Source organism: Panthera onca, chromosome A1, assembly GCF_046562875.1.
Source record: "Panthera onca isolate mPanOnc1 chromosome A1, mPanOnc1 haplotype 2, whole genome shotgun sequence".
Lineage (NCBI taxonomy): Eukaryota > Metazoa > Chordata > Mammalia > Carnivora > Felidae > Panthera > Panthera onca.
The window spans coordinates 42,656,770-42,683,662 of NC_138339.1; the positions used below are offsets into that span (position 1 = coordinate 42,656,770).

Genomic DNA, 26,893 nt, shown 5'->3' on the forward strand with positions numbered 1-26,893 from the left:
TATAAATCTCCAGAGCTGTTATTGGACAACTGTGCCTGGGTGCCCAGAGGCACGTCACATGCAACACATCCTCAAACTCCTCTTTTCCCGTTGACCTAGCTTGATCATGGCATGACCCAGCAACTCAAGCCAGAAACCTGGGAAATCCTAGACTATTCCTCTTCAATTCAATCACCAAATCCATCTCTTTCAACATCTCTTTCTTGCCCTGAATGTTCATTTATCTTCAGGACTATGCCACAGCCTGACCTCCACCACTCAGCCTCCACACTAGTTATCAATTATTTTCTTAAAAAAAAAAAAAAAAAAAAAAAAAGGAAGAAAGGACCTTTGCTATTTCTAAGTGGTTCTCTAGTGTGTTCAGAATAAGTTCAGAACTAATGCTGTAGCCAACAAGGCCTTAAAAACTTTGCCCTTGGGGCACCTGGGTGGTTCAGTCCATTAAGCATCTATCGCTCAGGTCATGATCTCATGGCTCATGGGTTCAAGTTCCACATCGTGCTCCATGCTGACAGCTCAGAGCCTAGAGCCTGCTTCAGATTCTGTGTCTCCCTCTCTCTCTGGCCCTTCCCCACTCATGCTCTGTCTCTCTCTCTCAAAAATAAACATTAAAAAAAAAAAAAAAAAAAAAAAAACTTTGCCCTTGCTTACATCTTCAACTTCTTGTCCTGCCATACATCCCTTTGCTTGACATAACCTCTGACCTTAGGTGATCCCAAATGGGCCGTTTAAAAATACGTTTAAATATACGCTCTTGTTATGCTGTTCCTTCCACCAGGAGTTGCCTCCCAGCCCCATATGCCTAGCTTTTTACTAGTCTTTCCAAATACTTCTTACTAAATGTCCCTTGCTCTTGGCAAAATTTCCCATTGAATTCCTCTTCTCTCATGCAGGGTCTCCCTTTGGGCTTCATCTCTGTATATTCTCTAAAATGGCATTTACCATTCTGTTGTTTTTTCCTCTCTCCTCTCCTAACTGGACTCCTTGAAGATAGGGCCATGTATTTCATCCTTAGAGACTTCATGGCCAGCAGTGGGTATAAGGTCCAATGTATGACTATTACAAGCATGGATATGTTTGATGGATAGTCAATTCTCTAACATTGCCTCATTTGCAGAGCATGTCTATCTGTCCAGGGTCAATTACATGGCCTGTGGTTATCAATGGTTGGAAAAAGTCCCTGGTGAAGGGGTAGATGTGCAATGGATTGGATCACAAGGTGGTCCAAGTCACAGTTATTTCTTAGTTGCCCGAACAAGTCTCACATCCTGTGTCTTTTCTCTCCTTGTCGTCCTTTTCAATCTCTGCCATGTCAGGGAAATTACACATGGCCGCTTCTAAGGATGCTTCGATTGGCCAAATGTTTCCATTATGTAGTCTTCCTCTGCCCTCTGGTGGCCAGAATATGCCACAACATTCCACTTCAAAGAACTATGGCCTCTGGTAGTAGGAACAATTGTTTAAGAGGTATGCAACTTTGGAATACATTATCTGAGCCTATTTGTCCTTTTGAATTGCAATTTTCTGGAAAGATGAAATGATAAGGAGTAAAACGGTTCTTGGCATATAATAGGCAATAATTCTTAGCTTCTTTCCTTTTTAATGAAAGAACCCATCTTAAGAACAGGACAAAGAAAACTTGAATTTTATCTAATGATTAGGCTGGGTGGTTCCAGAACACTAAACCCCAAGATCTGTTAGTGAAAAAAAGGTCTGGCAAGGGAGGTCCCTGCCTCTAGAAAGTACCTGTAAAGTTCCGAATAGGGATGGAAGCTAATGACCATAGATAGCATTTATAAAATACATAGTCTGGGCCAGGTATACTTTATCCTCTTAACAGCTCAGCTGAGGTAGGTGCCTAGTTACAGAATATTGGCCTACAGAGTGGATTGGTCAACTGGGGTAAAATAAATCCTCAAGTTGGGGACGAGGGACAGGAGGGTCAGGGAGAAATCATGGCCTGATGAAGACAGCAGACTCAAAAGGGATAATATTAGATTCTTTTAGTTCAAAAAGCAAAGCATCAAACAAAAACCCTAATGTCCAACAGGATCAAAGGTTTATCCAGTGTAAACCAGACCGCAAAAGTTCTGCTTTAGATATGATTTCTATCTAATAGCATCTAATTCATGTGATACATTAGAGTCAAGAATGTGAGATTTAAAAAAAAAAATGTTTATTTTTGAGAGAGAGTGGGGGAGAGGCAGAGAGAGAGGGAGACAGAGGATCCAAAGCAGGCTCTACACTGACAGCAGAAAGCCCGATGTGGTGTTTGAACCCACAAACCATGAGATCATGACTGATCTGAAGTCAGACACTTAACCAGTTGAGCCACCCAGGTGCCCCCTCTCTCTCTTCTTATTTTTTAAAACAAGTTTAAGCACATATTTACTCAATACTACTATATGCAAGGCACTTAAATAAAGCCTTTCAGGGGCGCCTGGGTGGCTCAGTCGGTTAAGCGTCCGACTTCGCTCAGGTCATGATCTCACGGTCCGTGGGTTCGAGCCCCGCGTCGGGCTCTGTGCTGACAGCTCAGAGCCTGGAGCCTGCTTCAGATTCTGTGTCTCCCTCTCTGTCTGACCCTCCCCCGTTCATGCTCTGTCTCTCTCTGTCTCAAAAATAAATAAACATTAAAAAAAAATTAAAAAAAAAAAAGCCTTTCATACCAAAGTCTTGTGTGTGTAAATTCTGCAATACCTTTATATGGAAGGAAACAGTTGAAATTCTTCATTATCAAAGAACAGATGATAACCTGGAATAATATATTTGAGGCAAAGATATTCATGGAAAACCTTTGCAAATTCTTTTAAATACAGGACAGCCCTGCCCTATCTTCAAGTCATTTTCTGGTAGAATCAATGCTTCAAACAGCTTTTTTAAAAGGTGGCATTGACACATTACACATGTATATCAATTTATACACAAATGTTTATTGAAGTGCCTATGAATGCCCAGCGCAGTGCTAGGCACCATTAAGGTTACAAGGGTCCCTGCTCCCATGGAGCTTACAGTCTAGTCAAAGAGCCACAGAACATTGATAAACATTTAAGTGTTTGAGTGCTAGAGACAAAAAGTGCCAAGGACTTGAGAGACAGAAGGGTGCTTAATTCCTCGAGAAAGGCTGGGAGAAAGAGGACTCCAGTTAGTTCTTGAAGGGCCTTATGTTCAGGGCCTACCTAGGTAGGGAGCAAGGCAAGGCATTCAGGTAAAGGCACACAAGCAGACATAGGGTTGGAGTGGAAGAAAACGGCCTATCCAGGAGCAGCACATACACTGAATTGTAGGGAACAAGCAAGCTAGAAACGTAGGTTGTAGCTAACTCTAGAGGGTGCTAAAACTCAACTGAATGATCTATTTTTTTTTTTTTTTTTTTTAAGGCATTTAGGAGACACCAAAGACACGTGGGCAGGGGCCATCGCATGATGTCAATAGATCTGACATGTGCAAAGTGGACTTCAGGAGAAGAAAGGTGAGGGAAGAAACTCAAAATCATGTCAGTAACCCTGACACAAAATGGTGACCACAGGTAAGGTGCTGACAGTGAGATGGAACCCCAGGACTCAGCCAGAGGGCACTGTTTTCCTCTCCTAAGTATTAAGGATTTAAAAATATGTATAGTGCTTTTGGGGCGCCTGGATGGTTCAGTTGGTTAAGCGTCCAACTCCTGGTCTTGGCTCAGGTCATGATCTCATGGTTCATGTGACTGAGCCCCATGTCAGGCTCTGTTCTGACAGCATGGACCTGCATGGGATTCTCTCTCCCTCTGTCTCTAAAAATAAATAAATTTAAAAAAATTTTAAATAACGGGGCACCTGGGTGGTTCAGTTGGTTAAGCGTCCAACTTCGGCTCAGGTCATGATCTCGCAGTTTGTGAGTTCAAGCCCCGCAACAGGCTCTGTGCTGACAGCTCAGAGCCTAGAGCCTGGTCCAGATTCTGTCTCCCTTTCTTTCTGCCGCTTCCCCATTCACACTCTGTCTCTGTCTTTCTCAAAAATAAATAAACATTAAAAAAAATTTTAAATATGTATAGTACTTTTAATTCTACTAGTTTGTTGAAAAGAAAAATATCCAAAACAAGGTTTTAAAAATCCATTTAAGCATTTTTTTTGTGATTGTTGTTGTTTTGTTCAACATGGAAGCAATACTTTCTATAATTAATCTGCTTTATATGTGTTTCAATTAAAATGACTACAGAAATAAAAATTACTGAATTGCCATGGGTTTTTGAAATAACCACAAAATTAAGCTGTGTGTGTAGGCCGGGGGAGGGGGTGGGCACGGGGGGAATCTACCCGACAACACTGACAGGTATTGTACATACCTTCTAAAAATGAAACAGATGTCTCACATATTAGGAATAGATACCAGGGTTATAAAGGTTATCAAGGATATTAATAATATCCTTCTTTATGGGAAAGCAACTTTAATATTATAAATGTGGTCATAAGTTTATACAGTCCTAAATAACTTAAAATCAACTCAGCTCTAGCAGATATCTCCGAAGAACAAACATAAAGGAATGAAAGTGAAGTAATTTCAGTAAAGGTAAACATAGTGTGCCTAATCATAAAGTCCAGGCTGGACTATCCACAGGTGTGGAGAACAGTGCAAATAATCCAAATAGAGGATGAGCCAAACCCTGTCACACATGTCCTCGCTCCCACAAACTTCCTTCTCACTTTGTCTGGAAAGTGAGAGGTACACTGGGCCGTATGTTCTCTCCTGTGATCCTGATTAGCAGGATTTTCTGATATTATACCATGCCTCCTGCTTTGTATTGTATCTCCTCTTTAATGCACCTCGTATTCCCCTGTGCCCCAGCTCCCTATAAGCAATAAGCCTCAAGTATTACAAGGTGTGTCAATATGCTAGGTGACTCCTGTTAATTCTTTGGGCACAGACAGATGTACCTCTACTGAATACCTGGCTAACTGGTGGGGCATATAGGAGAAAAGCTAGGAAGGTTGTAGATTACCAAATCAGCAGAAAGGAGTCAACAGATCTGGAATAAGAACAGCTAAGGCTTTTCTTTTTTCTTTTCTTTTTTGCTAGTTTGTGAGTGGGAGTTTTCAGATGGCCAAACGAAGAGAGAAGTACTAGAATCCAGCTAAACCAGTGGTTCTCAAAGTATGGATCCTGGACCACAGCAATATCAGCATAACCTAGGAACTTGTTAGGATTGCAAATTTGGGGGCCCCACCTAAGACCCACTGAATCAGAAAATAAGGAGGTGGAACCCAGCAATCTGGGTTTTAGCAAGCCTTCCAAGTGATTCTAAAGGGAGCTAACATTTGGAAAACACTGAGCTAGACTTACTGGGAAAAAGTTGGCTCTAGCCCCACAGCGTGTTTGATTTTCCTGTGGCCAATCCAATAATCTTTTCTGCACATCGGAATTACCTGGGGAGCTCCACAAACTAATGCCTGTGACCCATCACCAGTGATGGTGATTTAATTGGTTAGGGATAAGGCCTGGGCTTTGCAAATTTTTTTGAAGATCTTCAAGAGACCCTAAGGTGCAGACAACTTGGGGAACCATCTGATGAATCAAAAGATAACACACATAGTAGTCAAATTTCATTTCCAAATACCGTTCAAGGAAGTTTCCTGATTATTTCAGAGGACTGGAACGTTGTCATCAAAATCTTAAAATTTAAGTTCCGTATCCTATCTTTAAAAAAAAACCAAAACTCACTTTATTCTTGTAAACTACATGTTCTAACTTAAAAGGGACAGTTAATTCCTACATTATTTTGTTTGGAGAAAATCTGTAATTTTAGAGTCAACAAGAGTTTGTGTCACTTTTCTCATTAAATATTCATCTATGCCATTTAGGTGTCCAAAAATGGCATCAGGAACACCTGCACAAGTGGAAAGGAACTGTCTGAGTTTCTGTACACTTGAGATGGCCTCTGTGATGGTGATTTTTGGCTGCTGTGGTGAAGATGCCTCTCCCTCATCCTCACTTCCAGCTTCATCTGTATTTTCACCAGCCTCCGTGCCCTGGATGACCTCTGTGTCCATCAGATCTTGAGAGATGATAAGGTCATCGTCTGCAGTGACAAAGTCCTGGAAATTTATTTCATTTGGGACACAGGTGGCAATAGCCACGGAGTGCCACAACTCTTCAGTGGCTATCTCTGGTTCACTGGCTGCTGCTTCTGGGCCGGAATCTGTCAGTTCCATAGGGATGATGCCCGCCTTCTGCCAGCATCTCACCACCGTGGATTGCTTGACTGACCACCATGCTGCAGCGATCATGTCAATGGCCTGCCTCATGTCCACTTTTTCTTGATCCTCACTGCTGTGGCGCTTGAGGAGGATCTGTTTCAGGAGGTGGCTTCTATATAGCACTTTCATGGTGTGAATTATGCCAAGATTCAGGGGCTGCAGAACGGCAGTACAGTTGGAGGGCAGGTACCCCACCTGAATCCTTTCCAAGCGTGGCAGCATGTTGTGAGCCGAGCAGTTGTCAATCAGCAGGAGGATGCGGCGTTCTGCCCGCTTCATCCTGGCATCCACTTGCATCAGCCACTCGTTAAACAGGTCCTGCGTCATCCATGCCCACCGGTTGGCTCGGTAATCACAAGGGAGGGAATGGACATTCTTGAGACAGCGTGGGTTGGCTGACCTACCAACAATCAATGGTCTCATTTTTTCAGTCCCCGAAGCATTGCAACAAAAGAGTGCTGTCAACCGCTGCTTTGCTTTCTTGCCCCCTCTACAATGGTCCCCTTTAGCAGCAAGCGTGTGCTGGGGAAGCAACTGGAAAAACACTCCTGTCTCGTCAGCATTAAAGATATCATCTGGGCTGTAGTCAGCAATCAGTTTTATAATTTCCCCTGCATGCCACTCGTTAACCTTATCTATTCCTAGACCATTCATTAATCTGTCACTATCCTCTCTACAGACTGCTTTCAAAGCAATTCCGTGGCGATCCCTAAATCTGTTCAGCCAGCCCACACTTGCTTGAAAGTTGTCATAGCCAAGCATGTTGGCCAAGTTTAGTGCTTTTTTCCGAATGACAGAACCAGTCACAAGAATGTTTTTGGCATGGATTTCTCGAAACCAAGCAAAAACAGCCTTATCGATGTCGTCATAGAGAGCGTTTCTCATCCTTTTCCGCTGGGGTCCTACGGATGCCTCCCGGACCTTCTCTTCAAACTTGGCGCGGTCCTTTAAGAATGTAGACAAGGTGGAAGGAGTGATACCGAATTCTTTTGCCACATCGCCTTTCCTCTTTCCCGAGTCTACAGCTTCCACAACTTTCATTTTCTCCTCCAGGGAGAACTGCCGACGTTTCTTGTTCCCCTTGTTTGCCATGTCCGCAGAATGAGGGCCGGGCCACGATTACCAGGGCTGTGTGTGTCCCTCCTCCTGGCTTGTTTTGTCACAAGTGTAGAAAGCTGAGGAGACAAAATGGAGGACCTGTCGGGAACCAAAGATCACAGAATCCCCCTAAACAATGGGTCAGATTTTTCAAAATCCTACTAGGAAATGATAACATAAGGCCCAAATCAAGAGAAAACGGGATTCATACTACTGCTTTTGGTAGGGATTACTTATTTAGACTCGTAGCGTGTTTGAAATAGAAGAGATCTTACAGAGGATCTAGTTCATTTACACTTTACGAGCCTCTGTAGAAATAATAATGTCTGCTCTGATATGAGAGTAGATTGAAACAATAGACGGTGAAGAGGTTTGTAAATAGCAGTGTGCTGTATAAATTCAAGGGATTATTTTCTGACTCATTTTAAAAACAGAAACTAAGGCCAAGAGAAGGGCCTACCCAAGTTCATACAGCTCAGATTTCTTGATTCCGAATTCGTGGCATTTCTTCTACTCCACAGTCCTGCTTGAAATGCCAACAAAATGAGATCTTCAAAGCTCTACCCCTATTTGGCTTGGAAGGATTTTCACTGTGGGGATGTTTGTGGTAGCCACACATTCATTTAGTGAATATTTATCGGTGCCAAGTGGCAAGGATATCGTGATGAACAACACAGTCAAGGTCCCTGCCCTTATGGAATATACAGTATGGTGGAGGAAGATCAACAGTAACTGAACAGATAAGTAAGAGAATGATAGAGTGTGATATGGCTATGAAAAAAATAAACATGATCAGGCAGTAGCAGTTTTGCTAATTGCCTGTGCAGACAGTTTATCATGAGAGTCCTCACAAGACAGGGGGCTGTGACCTTCTACTGTGACTGCAACTTTCCAAGCGCTGACTTCTATCACCACCTCCACACTTATCTATTCATTCTTGGCATCCTCTACGTGCTAAGCACTGTGCTCGATGCCAGCCATACAGAGATGGATGGAACACAGTGCTCACCATTGAGGAGCACACCAGGGACTCAGAGAAGACAAGTACTACAGTGTATGGAAAACTATAAAAGAGGTTACAGAGTACTATGAGCTAGAACACAGAAGTGGAGATGATCAACTGGGTGGGGCATGGGCAGTGCACTTCAAAGAGGAAACCACTGATGTTGGGTCTTAAAAGTATAAACAACTAGGAATTCATGAAATAGAAGGAAATGGGTGTAAAGGCAATAAAGTACTATATAAAACAAGAAGGCATGGTCAGGAAAAAAAGTCTCTGGAGAAGAAAGCAAGAGCCAAATCATAGAAATTCTAGCTTGATCCTGGACAATAAGAGGCCAGAGAGGTCTGTTTATTTGAATGACATGATCATATTTGCATTTTTTAAATGTTTATTTATTTTGAGAGAGAGAGCCAGTGTGAGCGGGGGATGGCAGAGAGAGAGAGAGAGAGAGAGAGAGAGAGAGAGAGAGAAAGTGAATCCCAAGCAGGCTCCATGCTGTCAGCACAGAGCCCTACGCAGGGCTTGATCCCACAAACTGAGATCATGACCTGAGCCAAAATCAAGAGTCAGACGCTTAACCGGCTGAGCCACCCAGGTGCCCCAGATTTGCGCTTTAGAGAGTCCTTTGGTTGCAAAGTGGAGAACCTGATGGTTAAAATCATTTCCCCAAGAGGTGGCCCTAACTCTGAAGATGAAAGCAAGCTAGCCTAATAGGCCACAGACGGTTGGGATATGTTAATTTGAATGTAAAGGGAAGCTACTGAAGGATTTTAAGTGAGGAGAAAGATGACTGTTAGGTAAAGAATGGAACTGAAGGGGGTCAGAGAAAAAGCAGGGGAGACTAGTTAGGAGGCTGCTGTGTGAGTCCCAAAGTGAGAGAATGGTGACTGGGATTACAAGAATAGTGGATATGGTGAGAAATAGTCAGTTTGGGTCTATGTTTTTGTAGATCTTGCTGATGGACTGCATGTGAGGCGCAGGGGGAGTCAAAAGGTAACTCCCAGATTTCTGGCTGGAGCACTGAGCAATCCCATGGATGGTGGTACCATTTACTGAGATGAGAACTGATTACCGAGGAGATGGAAACCAATTACTGACGATCTACTTCATAAACGTAACTTGTTACTTTGCATGCTTTACACAGCTTACACACGACAGGACTGGGATTCAACTCCTGGGAGACTCAGCGCGAAGTCAGTGTTCTGAACACTTGTAGAGTGCTACATACCCTGTTCTGGGAACTACCAGTATTGAGAGGAGACACGCAAAGAGAATGAAGCAAGAGCCAAGCCAAAGTCTCGTAGGTCAAGCTAAGTTTGAATTTTATTCTAAGTGAATGAAAAGACACTAAGTGATCTTAAGCAGAAAGTGACCGAATCAGACTTAACAGTGCAAAAAGATCATTCCGCCTGTTGTGTGGAGAGCAGATGGCAGAGCTACAGGAGAGGAGGTGGGAAGAGACTGCATCAGTCCAGGAGGAAACAATGGTGACCAGGATGTTGGTGACAGTGGTACATGGAGAAAAGTATGCAGATTGGAAATACATCTGCAAGACAGTGAGGGTCGTGCAGGGACTTGTACAAATGTGGAACATTCTGTGACACTGGCGGGAAAATAGTATACCATTCTTGTCTGATTCCAGACCGTCTCCACTTGGGTCATTCAGCTAGGTTTCACTTCAGGAATTCACTATCATAACTGTGTGTGGGGCGGAAGGACGGATTGGGGGAGATCACCCGGGTGAGAAGGCCAGCTTGATGCGGCACTAACAGGTAAGAATCCTATCCTGAAAAAGCACGGACAGACTGGGCAAGGCTGGGGTCAGGCCTTGAACACCGTGCTGAAAGGGAGGCGCTGGGGCTCCTGAGGGCCCGACGTGGCTTTGAGAGGTGAGGCGTGGCCTCGACCTCTCACGCTCGGCACAGCCCCGCCCCAGTTACCTGAGCGCCCTACGGCAACGCCCGAGGGCTAAGCGGCCCCGGCGTCCCACCGCGGGCGGCCGCAGCTTCCTCCTCCTCCCGGAACTGCTAGCCGGAAGCAGTCCGTCCGCCTTACCAAGCCCCCTCTAAGCCTCTAAGGAGTTCCTATGGGCCCGCCTCTCGACTAGGGCTGGACTGTTGCGCTTGCGCAAAGGGCCGCACGCAGTCACGCGCAGGTGGCCGCTTCCGGCGCGCCGCGAGGGCCGCCGGGAAGGGTCTCCCTGGCGATCCGAGGTGTGCTGCTGCCGCTGCTGCCGCCGCCGCCGCCGCCGCGCAACCGGTGCTGCGGCGACGCCCGCGTCCCTGCTGTCTTCCTCGGGTTCCCCGGGGCTTGACCCCCCGGGGCCCTCGGCAGGCGTCGGTGAAGAGCCTGCGGAGCGAACCTGTGCTCCCGTACCCGCCTTCCACGAACTCATATCGCGACTCCGAGGAGGGGGAGCGAGAGGACCTGTCGCGACTCCGCGCCGTGTGTCGCCGGGCGGGGCCGCGGGGCCGGGGCTCCTCCAGCCCCCGGGATGCGCGCGCGAGCCCTCGCCTCCACTTCCTTGTTGCCGCTGTCACGACTGGAGCCGCTTCTCGCCGACAGCGGGGAGCGCGAGTGCGCCGGCCAGCCCCCTCGTCGAGCCCTCGGGCCGGACGCCTCCGGGAATGTGAGCCGCGCGGCGTGCACGCTCCTCCGGGTAAGTCCCGCCCTCGAGCACCTCGCTGCACTGTGCCACCGACCCGCTGGGCCACCTCGAGTCGGGTCCTGCGGCTCTCTGAGCCCTGTTGCCACTTCCACAGAATAGGAGCAGTAAGTCTTAGTGTTCTTCCGCATTCGGAAGGGACGTCTGAGACCCCGAGAGGGGAAAGAACTAGCTCAAAGGCAAGCCATGGCCCCTAGTCGAACCGTCAAAGGCCATCTCGTGAGGTTATGAGGAGCATCTGAAAGAACAAAGTGTCTCAGATTTCACGTATTGCCCTTAATCCTGTTTTACAGATGAGAACAGCGAGGCTGAGAGAGTAAGTAGGTTTCTCAAGGTCATAGAGCTCTGTGTGGATGCCGTTAAAATGGGTAACTTAGAATCCTGATCTTTTGCCTTCTAGAGCCCTTGGTTTTAACCTTTATATTATCCTGTCTTTTTTTGCACTGGTGTATTGAGGCCTAGGGTCTGAAAATCATCTTGGACCCAGGTTAAAATGGGGTAGTCAAACAAGCAAAAACCCAGGGCAATCTATTCCTGCCCCCACCCCAAGGTGGTTGTAATGACTCTGTTTCCTAAATTGTTTTTGCTCTGGGTGCTAAAACCTTATATGGCATTCTTTACAGATGCTTTCCTGCAGTTACTGCTTTTCTTTGCAAGACTCTCAAGGGCTGAAAAGTCGATTGATTAAGGGCAAAAAAAGGACAGTACCTACATAGCCTTGATTTGAATTCTAGCTACCCTTATCCTGTGAAGGCACTGGCCTGTTAACTTACCCAACCAAGTTGTGGGTTATATTCTCTTCCTGGGTTGCACTGTGACAGAATGCAGGGTTTATTTGTTTTAATGGGAAGGGAAATCATTAAAGTGACACAGAATGAGAAAGAACCTTGGGAATAATGTGTTTTTGACTGGGGGTGTCTTTAAAGTTATAGGTGACACATTGTCTGCATTTTCTAGGGGAGGGTTTTTAGCTTTCATAGCATTCTCAAAGGTATTCTTGCCTTCCCCAAATTTAGCAGCTTACCTGTTTCAGCTTTTTCATCTCACATAAGGAACAACTGAAATTCGGGGTGGAGTATCGACTTGTCTGAGATCACATGGTTAGAGTTGAGCCTTGAAGCCAGGTCTTCGTGCGCTGCTCAACATGCAGTGCTCTTTTTCTCGTTATACCTTAACCAGGTAACCTCGTCATTTGTGGAGTGAGGTTTAAATGAGATGTGAGTGGGCTTTGTAATACACAGATGTCTCCTGTGTTTTCTGCTCCGACTCCCTCCTCCCAGAAACCTAAGTTCTCTTCTGACAGATTTTCAGGAGCAACAACAGTGTATCATTTCTGTCTCATAAAATTGAAGTGGTTTCTGGAAACCTTTCTCCCTCTAAGGATGGAGTCTTTTGGGTAAAACTCCTACTAAGAACGTGGCCACAGATATACTAGCTCTTGTGGCCACAAATATACTAGCTCTTCTTGAACTCGTCATTCAGGTTTTTTTGTGCCTTTCTTTTTCTAGCAAAATCTGTTCATAGATTTTCTGTTTCTTAGGTGGGACGGTAATGTTGGTCTGTCAGATTGCCATTTAAACCTAAGCTGTCCAATACTCTAGCCATATATGTGGCTAATTTAAATTCATTACAGTTAAACAAAACCAAATTAATTTGGTTCCTCAATCATACTAGTCATATTTCAGGTGCTTAGTAGCCGTATTGGAGAGCACAGATACAGAACATTCCCATCATTTGCAGAAAGTGTATTGAACAGTGCTGGTTTAGAGGATTGCCAGTGGAGATGGGGAGCAGTGTAGTATAATGAAAGAAGGCTCAGAGAGTTGGCTTTTTCAATTAAAAAAAAAAAAATCTGTTAAGTCCCTATTTGGGTGTGGTGGCCTTAGGCATGTCATGAAACCACAGATTATTAATCTTTACTAATGAACCCTTTATTTTGTGTAGCACTTGACTATTCTCAAATAGACTTACTTCTATGGTATCCTTTGAGCCATATCACTGTAAATCTGTAGCAAAGGTGGATGAGACATCTTTCTTTTTATATGTGAAAGACTCGAACCTGAACTAGCTGAAGGACCTACCTGCTCAAAGTCACACAAGCTGGCAGAGTGTAAAGAAATCTATTACATACAGCCACTTACTGCGTGTCTGAATGAATCATTGAAGCAGTTTGCTTAAGGTAATGAAACATGAGAGAGGGTCCAGAACTTCTGACTCCTGGCTAAGTATTCTTTTTACCTGTTACCATATGGAATTCTTATAATGTGGGGGCTATTCTTTGAGTTGAAGAATTATTACGTCCCATGAATGATTATAAGCAAATGGGCTGTCTAAGCTAGTGATCCTAAATTTGCCTAGTCAAAGGAATCACCTGGGACACTTGTTAAGCATGCAGATTTCCATACCCTCTGGAGATTTTGGATTCTGAAAAGCTGAGGTGGAACCCTGGAATCTGTATGCTTGTTAAGTACTCCGCCCCCCCTCCTCCTCCCAGTGCTTCCTAGGATCTGCTGAGTTTGGGAAATGACTGAACCTTAAGGGCCTGGCAGAGATAGGGGATCATTGGATCAAGTGCCTGCTGTCCTTTTTAGGATAGATTCTTGAAACTTGTTTGTGTTTGCCTTTGCTCTAGCCATGGATGCATCATATGATGGTACTGAGGTAACTGTCGTGATGGAGGAAATTGAGGAAGCCTACTGTTATACCTCTCCTGGGCCACCCAAGAAGAAGAAAAAGTATAAAATACATGGAGAAAAGGCCAAGAAACCCAGGTTAGCCAACACCTTTAGGTAGCTGACATTTATAAACACAAGCTGCTTGGAAAACTGTGTTGAGGAAGACCTTGGGCTGTGTCCAGATTCTTTGAGAGTGCCATGTCTGTTATTGAACGGGTGTGGTGTTGTGGGGAGAAGGGGATGGGAAGTAGGAAGTGATACCAGCAATTGCCATTCCTGGCCAGATTATGATCATGTTTTCCTGTCACTGGAAATTGTACCATACAAATGGTGGAAGCTATGTACAAATGAACTGTGTTATTTATTATTGTCATTGTCGATACTGAAGCATTTAAAATCGGGCATTAATAAAAATACAGAATCATAAACAGTATCAGCGATGTCTATAAAGACTATCCATACTGTAGCTCTAATCTCCCTCTTAACTAAACACTCCAAACTTCTTGCTGAAGGTACCAGTTTCAGGTTACTTTGGTAGTTAATTTACTTCCCTTTCTCAACTCTGGGGAGGTGCTGTTCACCAGTGAGATGGCCAGAGGCTGTGTAGAGGAGTAAAGCATGTGAGTGATAACCAGATTGCGATCAGCCCCCTAAGTAACCTTTCCCTGAGAGAGGAGTGACAGGGCACTTGTATATCTTTGCTCATACTGGCCTTTAAAGCCAGTCATTCCTGTAGAAAATGCGGTCCATTGAAAAGTGAATCAGACAAGCTTCTGCTTCCAGCTTTCTGGAGGGAGAAACCTGTACACCATCTGGGGCTGTTACTTAAATGTTTGTTTGCTTCAGTCCCTGTTTGGTTAAATCCTTTGAAATAAAAAGCTGGGTTTTTGCCTCTTTACTGTCAAACCCTAACACTGCAGTATTTACTGGTTGAATGAGGGAAAATCTGAAGAAGTCACTGCTTCCTTTAGGTCGGCTTATCTTCTCTACTATTACGACATCTACTTGAAAGTGCAGCAGGAGCTCCCCCACCTCCCTCAATCCGAGATCAATAAGAAGATTAGTGAAAGTTGGAGGCTCCTGAGTGTGGCTGAGAGGAGTTATTATCTGGAGAAAGCCAAACTAGAGAAAGAAGGTTTGGATCCTGTAAGTAATTTTGTTTTCCAACTAATTTCTCCACTGGGTTAATGGTGAAGGCCTTGGGAAGACCAGCCTCCTGTTCTCCTGTTTCCTTTTCTTGGGAAAACTTTGAGTCCGTTTTATCTTTTTTTAGTTTTTCTTTTTTAAGGTCTATTCATTTATTTTGAGAGAGAGAGCATGCACGTGCAAGTGAGGGGCTGGGGGGGTGGGGAATGAATCCCAAGCAGACTTTGTGCTGTCAGCGCAGAGCTCAGCACAGGGCTCAGTCCCACGAACAGTGAGATCAAGACCTGAGCTGAAACCAAGAGTTGGATGCTTAACCGACTGAGCCACCCAGGTGCCCCAAGTTTTGTCTTCATGTAGTAGCTTATTTAGGCATTTCTCCTGCACAGTGTTCATGTTACTCATTGAACGTAATGAATATGTGTCGTGCTGGTTGCTATCAGTTATAACATAATCAGCAGTTGGGCTTGCAGAGTTTAGAAGTAGATACAGCTGCTTTGTATAATGTCACATTCTTCTGTTACCCGCTGGTGGTTGTGCACTGTGCCAGAAGCAGAAATGCAAGGTTAAAGCTGAAGATGATGGAGGAGACTGAGGCTTGAATTAAAGAATATTCTAGAGTGCCTTCCAGTTTGTGCCTATCAGCCATTGTGTATTTCTAGTTCACAGTAACAAAACACACTGGCAACTATTAATAGGGCTGGCTTATTTTTGTTTGTTTTTACTCTTTTTTAAGAGAAAGAGCTAGAGAGCACAAGTAGGTGAGAGGGGCAAAGGGAGAAAGAAAGAAAGGAAAGAGAAAATCTTAAGCAGGCTCAAAAGAAAAGAAAAGAGAAAATCTTAAGCAAGCTCCATGCTCAGTGTGGAGCCCAGTGTGGGGCTTGATCCCATGACCTATGCCAAAATTAAAGAGTCTGGATGTTCAACCATCTGAGCCACCCGGGTGCCCCAGGGCTGTTTTTTGTTCTGTTTTGTTTGTTTTTAACAAATTCCTGCAGGAAAAATATCCTTGTTACTGCAGGGTTAACCTTAACTCTTTTTTTCAGTTGAAACATTGTCTCTACTTTCTTTTTCGATAATATAGAGCAAAGGTTCTTCAGGAATGCAACAACTGTGTTACAGCAGAAGAGGTTGTGTTTTCCCTTAGTGGAGCCGTCTGCCAATGCCATTTAGATTATGTTGTCCTTATTGGCTTGGCATTCCTCTTCTGGAAGAGTTTTGTGCTATCTATGGTCTTGGAGATACCACTTTGTATCCCCTCCTTTAGATGATTTGTTTATAAATAATCTGGGAGACAATTCCTGTTGGAGATAGAAAGTGGAATTTAGGAATTAAGTGCATATACCCCTGTGGTTTCCCCATTATAAATTCAGCAACCTTTTGCCCTGATACGAGAAAATTTTCCCTATTCCCAGAGTGATAATAGCATTTAAAGGTAGACAGTAATATAGGTCCTTATGAAGACTTTAAAAAAAAAATTTGTTTTTAAATGCTTGTTTATTTATTTTGAGAGAGAGAGAGATGGAGAGCGAGCAGGGCAGAGCCACAGAGAGAAGGAAACAGAATCCGAAGCAGGTTCTGCACTGTCAGGGCAGAGCCTAATGTGGGGCTCAAACTCACGAACTGTGAGATCATGACCTGAGCTGAAATCAAGAGTTGGACTGAGCCATCCAGGCACCCCTTGTCCTTATTAAGACTTTAAATTTTTTTTTTTTAAGTAAATCATCTGCAGTATCCACATGGGATTTTATATATTTACCGTCATCTCTGCCACTACTGCCAAGAACATGAATAGATTATCTCTGATATTAACTAGCTGTGACCTTGGAAGAATCACTTAATCTTTGAGTGTTAGTTTCCTCATTTATAAAATGGGGAGTAATAGTAACTGCTTACAGTGTTTAAAATATATAACATAAAGCATCTAGCTGAGTCCTTGGCACACACTGCCTTGGTCAATAAATATCACTCTTTACTAGGTTAAGTGTCCAGTGGCCACATAATAAGAAAAGGTGGTATTTCATGAGCATCTGAACGTGCCAAGACTGGGGAAGGCTTTAGGTGCTGTGTTTGAACTCTCCCATGTTGCCTGGTGTGAAGGTGAGACCCTCCTGCCTGCATACTTTGAAAGCCTGTCAGAGACTTTGTGGCAGCTCGGCGTCTCGGCAGCCCTTCCAGTGTCTTGCCAAGTGGCAAGACCCGTGGTTCCAGCGTCATTCAGGCCGGCCTGGTTTCTCTGTGCTCGGATTTGTTGATTAAGTCCAGATCATTCTTTGCATTTGCTACCACTTAATCTTGTTCTCCTGACCTGTCTGCTTCAAAGGGTGACTTGAGAATGTCATTTCTCCATTATCTCTCCAGTAAAGGCTCCATAAAGGATTTGGCCTGTCTGCTTTTATGTTTCATCTGAGTGCTTCTTTTAACTTTCATCTCTGAGTGCTTCCTTTGTACCTTAAGTAGTCTCATCGACTTCTTGCTTTTGATTTATTTAAGGATCCTTTTGTAATGGACTTAGTGTTCCTTTTAAAAGATGCATCTGAAATTATTTCCATTTAATTTCAGTTCTCACTTAACTGTTGACTTTGAACTTTTCTGTTTTACTTATTGGGTAACTTTCAGTTTAATTTGAAAAAAGAAAACAAAAGCACCTTTTTCTTGGGTACCAATTAGCCATGAAGGGTTGTGCTTTTAATACCTGGTTTCCTTGCTCCTTAGAAGAGCTGGCTTAGAGTCCTAGCTTTGTTACTTTCTAATTTTGTATTTTAAGAAAATTTACCTCCCTAAGTTTTGGTAGGAATAATAATAGTACCCAACTTAATAGTGTTGTTTTTAAGGTCGGGAAAGTGTTTTCTAAACTTTAAGATCCTAGTCAGTGTTCATATTTCTATCTGGCCCACTCCCCCACCCCCACCAGTATAGTCAGGTCCTTGTCAGATATCCCCATCACTTTGTCTCATGATGTGATCGGTTCATCTTTGTAAGTCTGGGAGAAACCAGTGTTATCAGAATCCTTGCTTGCTGCCTTGAGTTCCAGTTTGACCTGTTGACTTGTATTTTAGGCTTTTTGGGATTTTACTGAACATCGTACATTCTCATGTTTCAATCTTCTGCCACTTTGGAATCCTAAAGTACCAGAGCTGGGAAGAACTCATAAATAGCTAAATTCAGCTTCTTCATTTTATAGATGGGGCAGCAAGACCTAAAAAGTGGAAAGTATTTGCTCAAAACTATGCAGATCTGGGATTCCAGCTCACAGTTTCAAATGCCAAGATCAGTGCCCTTTCAGAGTCTGATCTATTTTATCTATCTGTCTCCTGTGTGACTGAGCAAGTAAGCTACATTGGTGAAACTGTGATTCAGATGAGGGTGACACTGCTGTTGACGGAGGCTGACCCTAACTAAGTCTTTGGGTCAAGAGAGGAGTCTTTCTGGTACCCTTTTACAGGGGGGGGGGGGGAAATCATCATACATATATGTCCATGCGGTCTCATGCCATTTATCTCTGCTTGTCTTCCCCTTCCTGGCTTACTCATCCTCAGAACTCTAAGCTCTCTGCACTGACTGCTGTGGTTCCGGACATCCCAGGTTTCCGCAAGATCCTCCCCCGCTCAGATTACATCATCATCCCCAAGAGCAGCCTACAGGAGGATCGGAACTGCCCTCAGCTAGAGCTTTGTGTGGCCCAGAACCAGATATCCCCTAAAGGGCCATCTCTTGTGTCCAGTGCTGCCCCGGAGGCAGTGCCCAGCCATGCAGGCATGGCAGAGCAGTGCCTGGCTGTGGAGGCCCTAGCTGAGGAGGTGGGAGCCCTTGCCCAGCCAGGTGCTGTACAAGAGATCGCTACCTCAGAGATCCTCAGCCAGGATGTGCTCCTGGAGGAGGCTTCCCTGGAGGTAGGAGAGAGCCACCAACCGTACCAGACAAGCCTGGTGATTGAAGAGACCTTAGTGAACGGCTCACCAGACCTCCCCACCGGAAGCCTGGCTGTGCCCCACCCCCAGGTTGGGGAGAGCATGTCAGTGGTAACTGTCATGAGGGTAAGTGACTTTGGTACTGATGTCTCTTTTGCTTTATCTGAAATTCCTACAAAGGCAGCAAGTGCCATGCAGTGGTAGTGAAGAGTACTGGTGTGGACTTCTAGTAGGACTACAGTCCTCTTGAACCTTTTTGCCCCTGGGCTTACTCTAAAGTTCTCTTCACTTTCTTAGGCACTCTTACCAACTCCTCTTGCCCATGATAGCTAGGGTTTTCTTCACATGAGATAGTCCAGAGGTACATTAACAGCATTTAAATGATATGGGCTATCCATGAATCGAAGCCAGGATCTGTCAAGCTGTTAGGATTTTATGTTCCCTGAAGATTGTTTTGGCAAACACAATAGTACCTTGAACTGTTGAGGAGAGTTTTCAGATGGTCTTCCTGGGCATAGAGTGTGTAGGAAAAAGGAAGCTCTACTTAAGGCCAGATCAATGGGACTTACAGTTCAGAGGAGTCTCTCCAGTGGCATAAGTGTCATGCCCAGCTGAGGGGAAAGAGCAGCTTCAGTGATCCCACTGCGTGGCTCCCCCCTATTACCCTGGGTAGTGTGGCATCCTTAGAGAGTAGGAGTTCTGCTTAGGCTGAGAGGAATGTAGGATGGCCTACATGTATGAGAGGAGAGCAGGTACCCCCTTGCGGAGGAATCTATGGTAGGCCTAAGTCCATTTTGTTTGTTGCCTCAGTGCTATTTATGATAATGAAGCATGCCACCTGCCTGCTTAAGGCAGATTGATAGGGTGTTAAGAACATGTGACAGGGTCAGAAGAGTTGGATTCTTTCACTAAGTGCTTATGTGATTTTAGGAATCCTAAGTCTGTTAGAACCTCAGTTTTCTCATCTGTGAAATGAGGATAGCACATTCTCTGCAGTAACAGTTTTCTCTTTATTCTAAATTAAAGTTTTGAGATGATCATAGATTCGTTTTTTTGGGCAAGCACATTGTTGTTATTGGACTTGATCAGTCTTTCAGTGTTGTGGGTGGCCCTGGATGTTTGTTCTTTATTCCATCTCAGTAAAACCGTCCTTCTCTCCGTGTGCCCACAGGATCCCAGTGAGAGTAGCTCCTCTGCGCCAGCCACGCAGTTCATCATGTTGCCTCTTCCTGCCTACTCAGTTGTGGAGAACCCCACCTCCATCAAACTGGTCAGTGTGTGGGGAGCTGATGGAGATTAGCGCTCCATAAGAATTCTCTTCCAGGTAGTTCTGTAAAAGTCCTAGTAACGTTAAGACAGTAGTACCACTGGCAAACTCAAATTATCTGGTCCAGGTATTTACTGGGCAGAGGGGTATGGGGAGGGTCTGTGAATGGGGTGCTGCAGGACCCTTAAACTCCTCAAGTTACATACGAACTTTTCTTCTTAAGAGCATTTACCTAGGATAGGTTCAGTACCTCTTTCCAAATTCTCAGAAGCATACATGATATAGAAAAATTGAGGGGCCACTGATCTGATTCAATCTTATTACTGTGCCGATTAGAAAAAAGGGCCAGAGAAGAGAAAGGACTTGTTCTCCTAAGTATTCAAAACCACTGGGCTGCAAAACAAGCCAGAACCAGGACCCTAGTCTTTTGATTCTCAGTTAATGTTATTTTCCATCACATACTGCAGCATATGGGCTGAGATTTATCCCTAAATATTTCATGTTTTTTTATGCTATTGTAATGTTATTCCAAAGCTTTTTTTCTTTCTTTTTTTTTTTAAAGTTTACCTATTTATTTTGAGAGAGACAGCGAGAGTGAGGGAGGAGCAGAGAGAAGGAGAGAGAGAATCCCAAGCAGGCTCTGTGCTGTCAGCACAGAGCCCAACGTGGGGTTCAAGCTCACAAAACTGCAAGATCATGACCTGAGCCGAAATCGAGAGTCAGACACTTAACTGACTGAGCCACCCAGGCACTCCAAAACTGTTTTCAGTATCTGATTGTTCACTACTAATATATGATAATATAATTGATTTTTTTGTATATTAAATTTGTATTTTGCAACTTTGTTAAACTCATGTTTCCTGGTAGCCTTTTTGTAGTCTCTGTTGCATTTTCTACATAGATGATCATGTTGTCTGTGAATAAGGACAGTTTTATTTCCTCCTTTCTGATCTGGATTCCTTATTTCTTATCACCCTGTCTAGGACCTCCAGTACAATTGAATAGAAATGGTGAGAGCAGATATCTTTGTCTTGTTCCTTGTCTTAGGAGGAAAGCATTCAGTCTTTCACCACTAGGTGTAATATTAGTTACAGGTTTTTCAAAGATACCCTAATCAAATTTAAGAAGTTCTCTTATATTCCTAATTTGCTGGGAGCTTTTATCAGGAATGGATGTTGGATTGTGTCAAATGTTTTTCCTATGTTTGTTGAGATGGTTGTAGGAATTTTCTTTTTTAGTTTGTTAACGTGGTTAATTTCATTGTTTTTCAAATGTTAAACCAACCCTACATTCCTGGAATAAACCCCACTTGGCATTGAGGTGTTATTCTTCCAGCATATCGTTGGATTTGTTTTGCTGAAGTTTTGCGCAGAAATTTTGTGTCTATATTCACGAAGGATGTTGGTCTCTAATTTTCTTGTATATTGCTTATCTGGCTTTAGTATCAGGGTAATGCTTACCTAATAGAGCTAGGAAGTACTTTTTCCTCTTCATTTTTCTAGAAGAGTTTGTATAGTATTGGCATTATTTCTTCTTTAAACATTTGGTAATTGCTGGTGAAGTCATTCTGGACCTGGAGACTTCTTTGTGGGAAGATTTTTAACTGCAAGTCCAATTTTTAAAATATGTATAGGACTATTTCGATTATTTTTTTAAATGTTTGTTTATTTTGATAGCGCGTCCATGAGTGGGGAAGAGGGACAGAGAGAGAGAGAGAGAGAGAGGAAGAGAGAGAATCCCAAACAGGCCCCATGCTCAGTGCAGAGTCTGATTTGGGCTCTGAGATCGTGACCTGAGCGGAAATCAAGAGTCAGATGCTCACCCGACTGAGCCACCCAGGCACCCCTAAATTATCTGTTTTTGAGTGAGCTTTGGTAGTTTGTCTTTCAGGGAATTTGTTCATCTCATATAAGTTGTGAAATTTATTGATGTAAAATTGTTCGAAACATTCCTTTATTTTTTTTTTAAACTGTGGTAAAGTAGGCATAACATAAAATTTATCATTTTATCCATTTTTAAGGGTATAATTCGGTGTCATTAAGTATATTGACATTGTTGTGGAGTCATTACCAGTATCTATTTCCAGAAGTTTCATCATCCCAAACAGAAACCTTGTACCTATTAAACTATAACTCTCCTTTCTTCCCTCCCACGGCCCCTGGTAACCTCCGTTTTACTTTCTGTCTCTGAATTTGCATGGTTTAGGTACCTCATATAATTGGAGTCATGCAAATATTGTCCTCATGGTCTCTCCTTTTTTCACTTAGCATAATGTTGTCAAGGTTCACCTATCTTATACCGTGTATCAGAATTTCATTGTTTTTTATGGCTGAATGATATTCCATTGTGTGTATACGCTATATTTTCTTTATCCGTTCTTAAACATTGATGGACATCTGGTGTGTTTTCACCTTTCGGCTGTTGTGAATATTGCTCCTATGAACTTTAGTGGATAAGTGTCTGCTTGAGTCCTTGATTTCAGTTGTTTTGGGTATATACCTAAGAGTGGAATTGCTGGATCATGTGGTAATTCTGTGTTCAAAATGCTGAAGAATGCTTATCCTTCTAATATCTATAGATTCTATTGCTTTTACTTCTCTCATTGCTGGTAGCATAAATTTGGGTCTCTCTCTCTCTCTCTCCGCCCCGCGCCCCCCCCCCCCCCAAGCCTGACTAGAGGTTATCAATTTTATTGACCTTCAAAGAACCAGCTTTTAGTTTCATTGATTTTCTCTATTGTTTTTTCTATGTTCTGTTTCACTGATTTTTGCCCAGGTCTTTATTATCTTTCTTCTTACTTTGGGCTTCATTTATTCTTTTTTAGTTTCTTAAGATAGAAGCTGAGGTCATTGATTTGAGACCTTTTTTTTCTAATATAGGTGCTTAGTGCTATAAGTTTCCCTCTAAGCACTACTTTAGTGGCATCCCACAAATTTTGATATACTTTCATTTTCATTTTGTTCAAAATACTTCTAACTTATTCTTTGACCCAGAAGTTACTTAAAAGTTTTTTTAATGTTTATTTATTTTTGAGACAGAGACAGAGCATGAGCGGGGGAGGGGCAGAGAAAGGGCGACACAGAATCTGAAGCAGGCTCCAGGCTCCGAGCTGTCAACACAGAGCCCAACGCGGGGCTCGAACTCGCCAACTGCGAGATCATGACCTGAGCCGAAGTCAGACGCTCAACCGACTGAGCGACCCAGGTGCCCTGACCCAGAAGTTATTTAAAAGTATATTATTTGCTTTCCAAATATTTGGGAGTTTTCAGATATCTTGTCTTTTATTGATTTCTGATTTCATTCCATTATAGTCAGAACTTTGCAGTTTGTAAGACCTGAATCCTTTTAAATTTATTGAGATTTATTTTATGGCCCAGGTTATGGTTTGTCTTGATAAATGTTCTGTGTGCACTTGAAAAGAATGCGTATTTTGCTTTTGAGTGGAATATTATACACATATCAGATTAGGTCACGTTGATTGATAGTATTCAACTCTTACATCCTTAATGATTTTCTGTTGCCTTGTTTTATCAGTTATTAAGAACAGACATCCACCTATCACTATAAATAGTATTTATTTCTTTTTCCATCTTTATTAATTTTTGTGTCATATGTTGACTCTTTTTTTTATTAAGTACTTAAACCTTTAGGATTGTTATGTCTTCTTGGTAAATTGACCCCTTCATCATTATGAAATGACCTTCTTTATCTCTGGCAATATTGTCTGCTATGAAATTTACTTTTTTTTAATGTTTATTTATTTTGAGAGAGAGAGAGAGTGTGTGTGTGTGCACACATGAGCAGTGGTGGGTAGGGAGGAAGAGGGGGAGAGAGAGAATCCCAAGCAGGCCCCACACTGTCAGCGTGAAGCCTGACAGAGGGCTCGATCTCAGGAACCATGAGGTCATGACCTGAGCTGAAATCAAGAGTCAGATGCTTAACTGAGCCACTCAGATGCCTTGTCAGTCTGAAATTTGAATATTGAGCTTTCTTTGCATTGTTGTTATTAGCAAGTTTTATCTTTTTCCAGCATTTTACTTTTAACCTATTTATCTTGTATTTAAAGTACTTTTTTTTTTTTTGCAGCAGTATATAGTTTGGCTCTAAGAGCAAGACTTTATGACAACCTTCTATTTTTTAATTGTGGTATTTGGGCCATATACATTTAATGTGATTAATTATATGTTTAAGTTTAAATTTGTCATTTTACTGTTTTTTTATTCTGTTGTATTTTGCTTTATTTTGAATTGGATGTTTTTGATGAATCCATTTTATCTCCTTTATTGGCTTACTAGCCGTTAACTTTGTATTAGTTATTATGGTGGCTTTTTAGGATTAATATTGTACATTTTAACTTATCACGGTCTATCTTCTAAAACCTTGGATAAACAATATATTTTTAGATGAGAAAGTTGTATCTTAAACAGGAACAACCCCTGCAACCCAATTCAAAGGCCTGAGCCTTTGCTCTCCTGGAAATTGTTATTCTCTCATAATTTAATAAGTGTCAGCCAGACTCTTCCAGAAAAGCTTTTATAGATAATACTTAAGAATGAAACACCAGCCTTGAAAACTAGCATTTTTTCCCTAAAGTTCTTTCTATAAGCTGCTGTTTAGGAGTCTTTCCAAGTTCATGGGAATTTATTTATAGAACTGACCTAACTTAAATTTTTACTCTGCTTTCTGGTGGTATTCAGAATGAATATTCTGTATGGAGCCACAGTCGGAGTGAAGATCAGAGAAGTTTTATATCCCAGTAATAATAATTTCTCACAAACCTATAGAATCTTCTACGGTTTACTGAGTGAGATGTTTCCTTATTTCTTACCTCATTTGTTTTTCAAGAGATATCCATGAAATAGGAAGAATAGGAAGGGCGGGTGATTTTACAGAAGAGGGGATAAGGTGACTTACCCCCATGTCATCCCGTGTGTCAGTAGTGGAGTTGGAACTTGAAACCCGGTCTCTTTCCCTCTTACCACACTACTTCACCCTCAACCTTGACTTGCTACTATTAGAATCACCTTTTCCCTAGGCATTCTGGCACAGGTACCCTAGTGGCAGCTTGGTGTTTCTCCAAGGGAGGTTTTTGCTTTTTGGCCAGGCTAGGAAAAATGGGACTAATATCTGAGTAAACATCTGTAAGACACAACAAATCTGACAGGAAAATGTCTCCTTTGCGGCATTAATCAAGAAATGGAGCTTGGCTAATTTCTATTTGTAGCCGAAAATAAAAACCCATTGTAATCATTCTGTTCAAAGGGAAATCATTGGAGATGGTGAGAGCCAGTAGCTGAATATATTCGTATGCCGATAATTAAATTCAGTTGCATATCAAAGGACTTGATTTCTGTTGAAATTCCCTTTTTTTTTTTAAGTGGCCATACTCTATTTTTATATCTCTGAACCCTAAGTCCTAGGTTCTCTGATTTTTAACTAACAGGAATGAAGAGGAAGCAAATTCTTCGAAGTATTTAGGGCTGTAGTGTGCAGCCAAGTGCGTGGAAGGAATCTAGGACCAAGAATCAAAGACCTCTGGGTTCTAAGTCTAGGTGTGCCCTAGATTCACTATACAACTTGAGGTAAAGCATTTAACTGCTCTGAACCTCAGTAGTTACAAATACCTACTTCATAGAATTGCGGAAAGCGTTAAATGAGATATTGGTAAAGCGTTCAGCACTGTGTGGTGCTTCATTAATTAGTAGCAGTTATTGCTGTGTCTGTTCTTCTGATACCTGTGTAATCCTAGGCAGCTGTCTTTCCTCATTTGAACCCAGTTTCTTCATTTCTCAAAAGTGAACTAATTGTATCTTACAACCTTTCCAATTCTGACCTTTTAAGATACCACGAATTGGCTATTCTTCTACAAACTGGTATCCTCCTGGCAGTTTTGTGCTTATAATGGTCTTCAGGATCTGAGAGGGCTTGCACTGTGGTGTTGATTCTGACCCACTCTTTTCCTTACAGACCACTACATACACCCGCCGGGGCCATGGGACATGCACCAGCCCAGGTTGCTCCTTTACCTACGTCACCAGGCACAAACCACCTAAGTGCCCTATCTGTGGTAACTTCCTAGGAGGGAAGTGGATCCCAAAGGTAAGGTCCATTGGCCATTGCTGCTTTGGAAACCCCATAAAGTAGGCTCCCTGTTCCCCTTTAGAGCAAAGGACTTAAAAAATAAATATTTGTTTTTACTTTCTGACTATACAAGTAAGTCATTTTCATAAAATGTCATCCATAATCTTACCCATCCAAAGAAAAGTCATTATTAACATTTTGTTGTATCTTCTTCTAGTCTTTTTTCTGTGAATACACAAGTTCTGTAGCTTGACCTTTTTTTTTTTTTACTTCACATATCATGCCATTAAATATTCAAGACCGTTATCTTTAATTGCTTTATAACTTCCTATGAATGACTACACTATGTCAGTTTATTCATTTCCTGTTAAATTTTTAACAATCCACCCTCCACACTGACTGCTTAGTGATTCAGATGCGTAGCTCACATCTCACTTTTTAGCTCAAAGTCCTTTCAGTATCCTATAGCTGCTATTAAAAGTAAAGGTCCTTAACCAGATATCTAGGTCTTTCATAGTTAACTCTCCAAATGTATACTTCTGTCTCTGTTTCTAAGTAACTGATGCTTGATAAATAAATGAGCATCAGAGCTATGCCCCTGTGAAGTTCAGTTCAACACATTGCTTTGTTACTTGTTTTATACTTCACATTGACTATATAAATCATACATAACTTGTCACATTTTTGTATGAGACTGTAAATTGTTTAGGGTCAAAAGAACTAGAATCGTCCGGGATGGGATATAGAGGAGATGGTCTTGAAGGATCAGTGGAATTTGGGTAGGTAGAAAAGGAAAGAGAGAGCATTGTTTTTGTGA

At 42.6% G+C, this 26,893-nt stretch overlaps 3 protein-coding genes across 7 annotated transcripts in view; 2 read left to right on the top strand and 1 right to left on the bottom strand.

The window, feature by feature from the left end:
- The window catches only part of SLC26A2 (solute carrier family 26 member 2), a 31,746-nt gene extending 21,570 nt beyond the window's left edge, over positions 1-10,176 (top strand). The window contains exons 4-5 of the mRNA XM_078445794.2: positions 3,381-3,472; positions 9,479-10,176. Coding sequence (XP_078301920.1) covers positions 3,381-3,472; positions 9,479-9,611 — 225 coding nt within the window. The 3' untranslated portion in view covers positions 9,612-10,176. The remainder of the gene's footprint in view (positions 1-3,380; positions 3,473-9,478) is intronic.
- On the bottom strand, positions 5,675-10,400 carry TIGD6 (tigger transposable element derived 6). The gene is made up of 2 exons (XM_060634682.3): positions 10,275-10,400; positions 5,675-7,408 (listed from the first exon to the last, which is right to left on the bottom strand). Exon 2 carries the CDS (start codon positions 7,323-7,325, stop codon positions 5,751-5,753), a length of 1,575 nt encoding a protein of 524 aa, XP_060490665.2. The 5' UTR covers positions 7,326-7,408; positions 10,275-10,400; the 3' UTR covers positions 5,675-5,750.
- Positions 10,401-10,486: 86 nt separating this feature from the next.
- Positions 10,487-26,893, top strand: part of HMGXB3 (HMG-box containing 3) — a 47,281-nt gene continuing 30,874 nt past the window's right edge. The window contains exons 1-6 of one of the 5 annotated variants that reach the window (XM_078445758.2): positions 10,487-10,993; positions 13,632-13,770; positions 14,646-14,820; positions 18,357-18,854; positions 19,900-19,998; positions 25,963-26,094. In XM_078445758.2, coding sequence (XP_078301884.2) covers positions 13,634-13,770; positions 14,646-14,820; positions 18,357-18,854; positions 19,900-19,998; positions 25,963-26,094 — 1,041 coding nt within the window. In that variant the 5' untranslated portion in view covers positions 10,487-10,993; positions 13,632-13,633. Of the gene's footprint in view, positions 10,994-13,057; positions 13,179-13,203; positions 13,771-14,645; positions 14,821-18,356; positions 18,855-19,899; positions 19,999-25,962; positions 26,095-26,893 lie in introns of those variants that run through there. The other 4 variants (XM_078445765.2, XM_081796226.1, XM_081796227.1 and 1 more) reach the window with 4 other exon arrangements.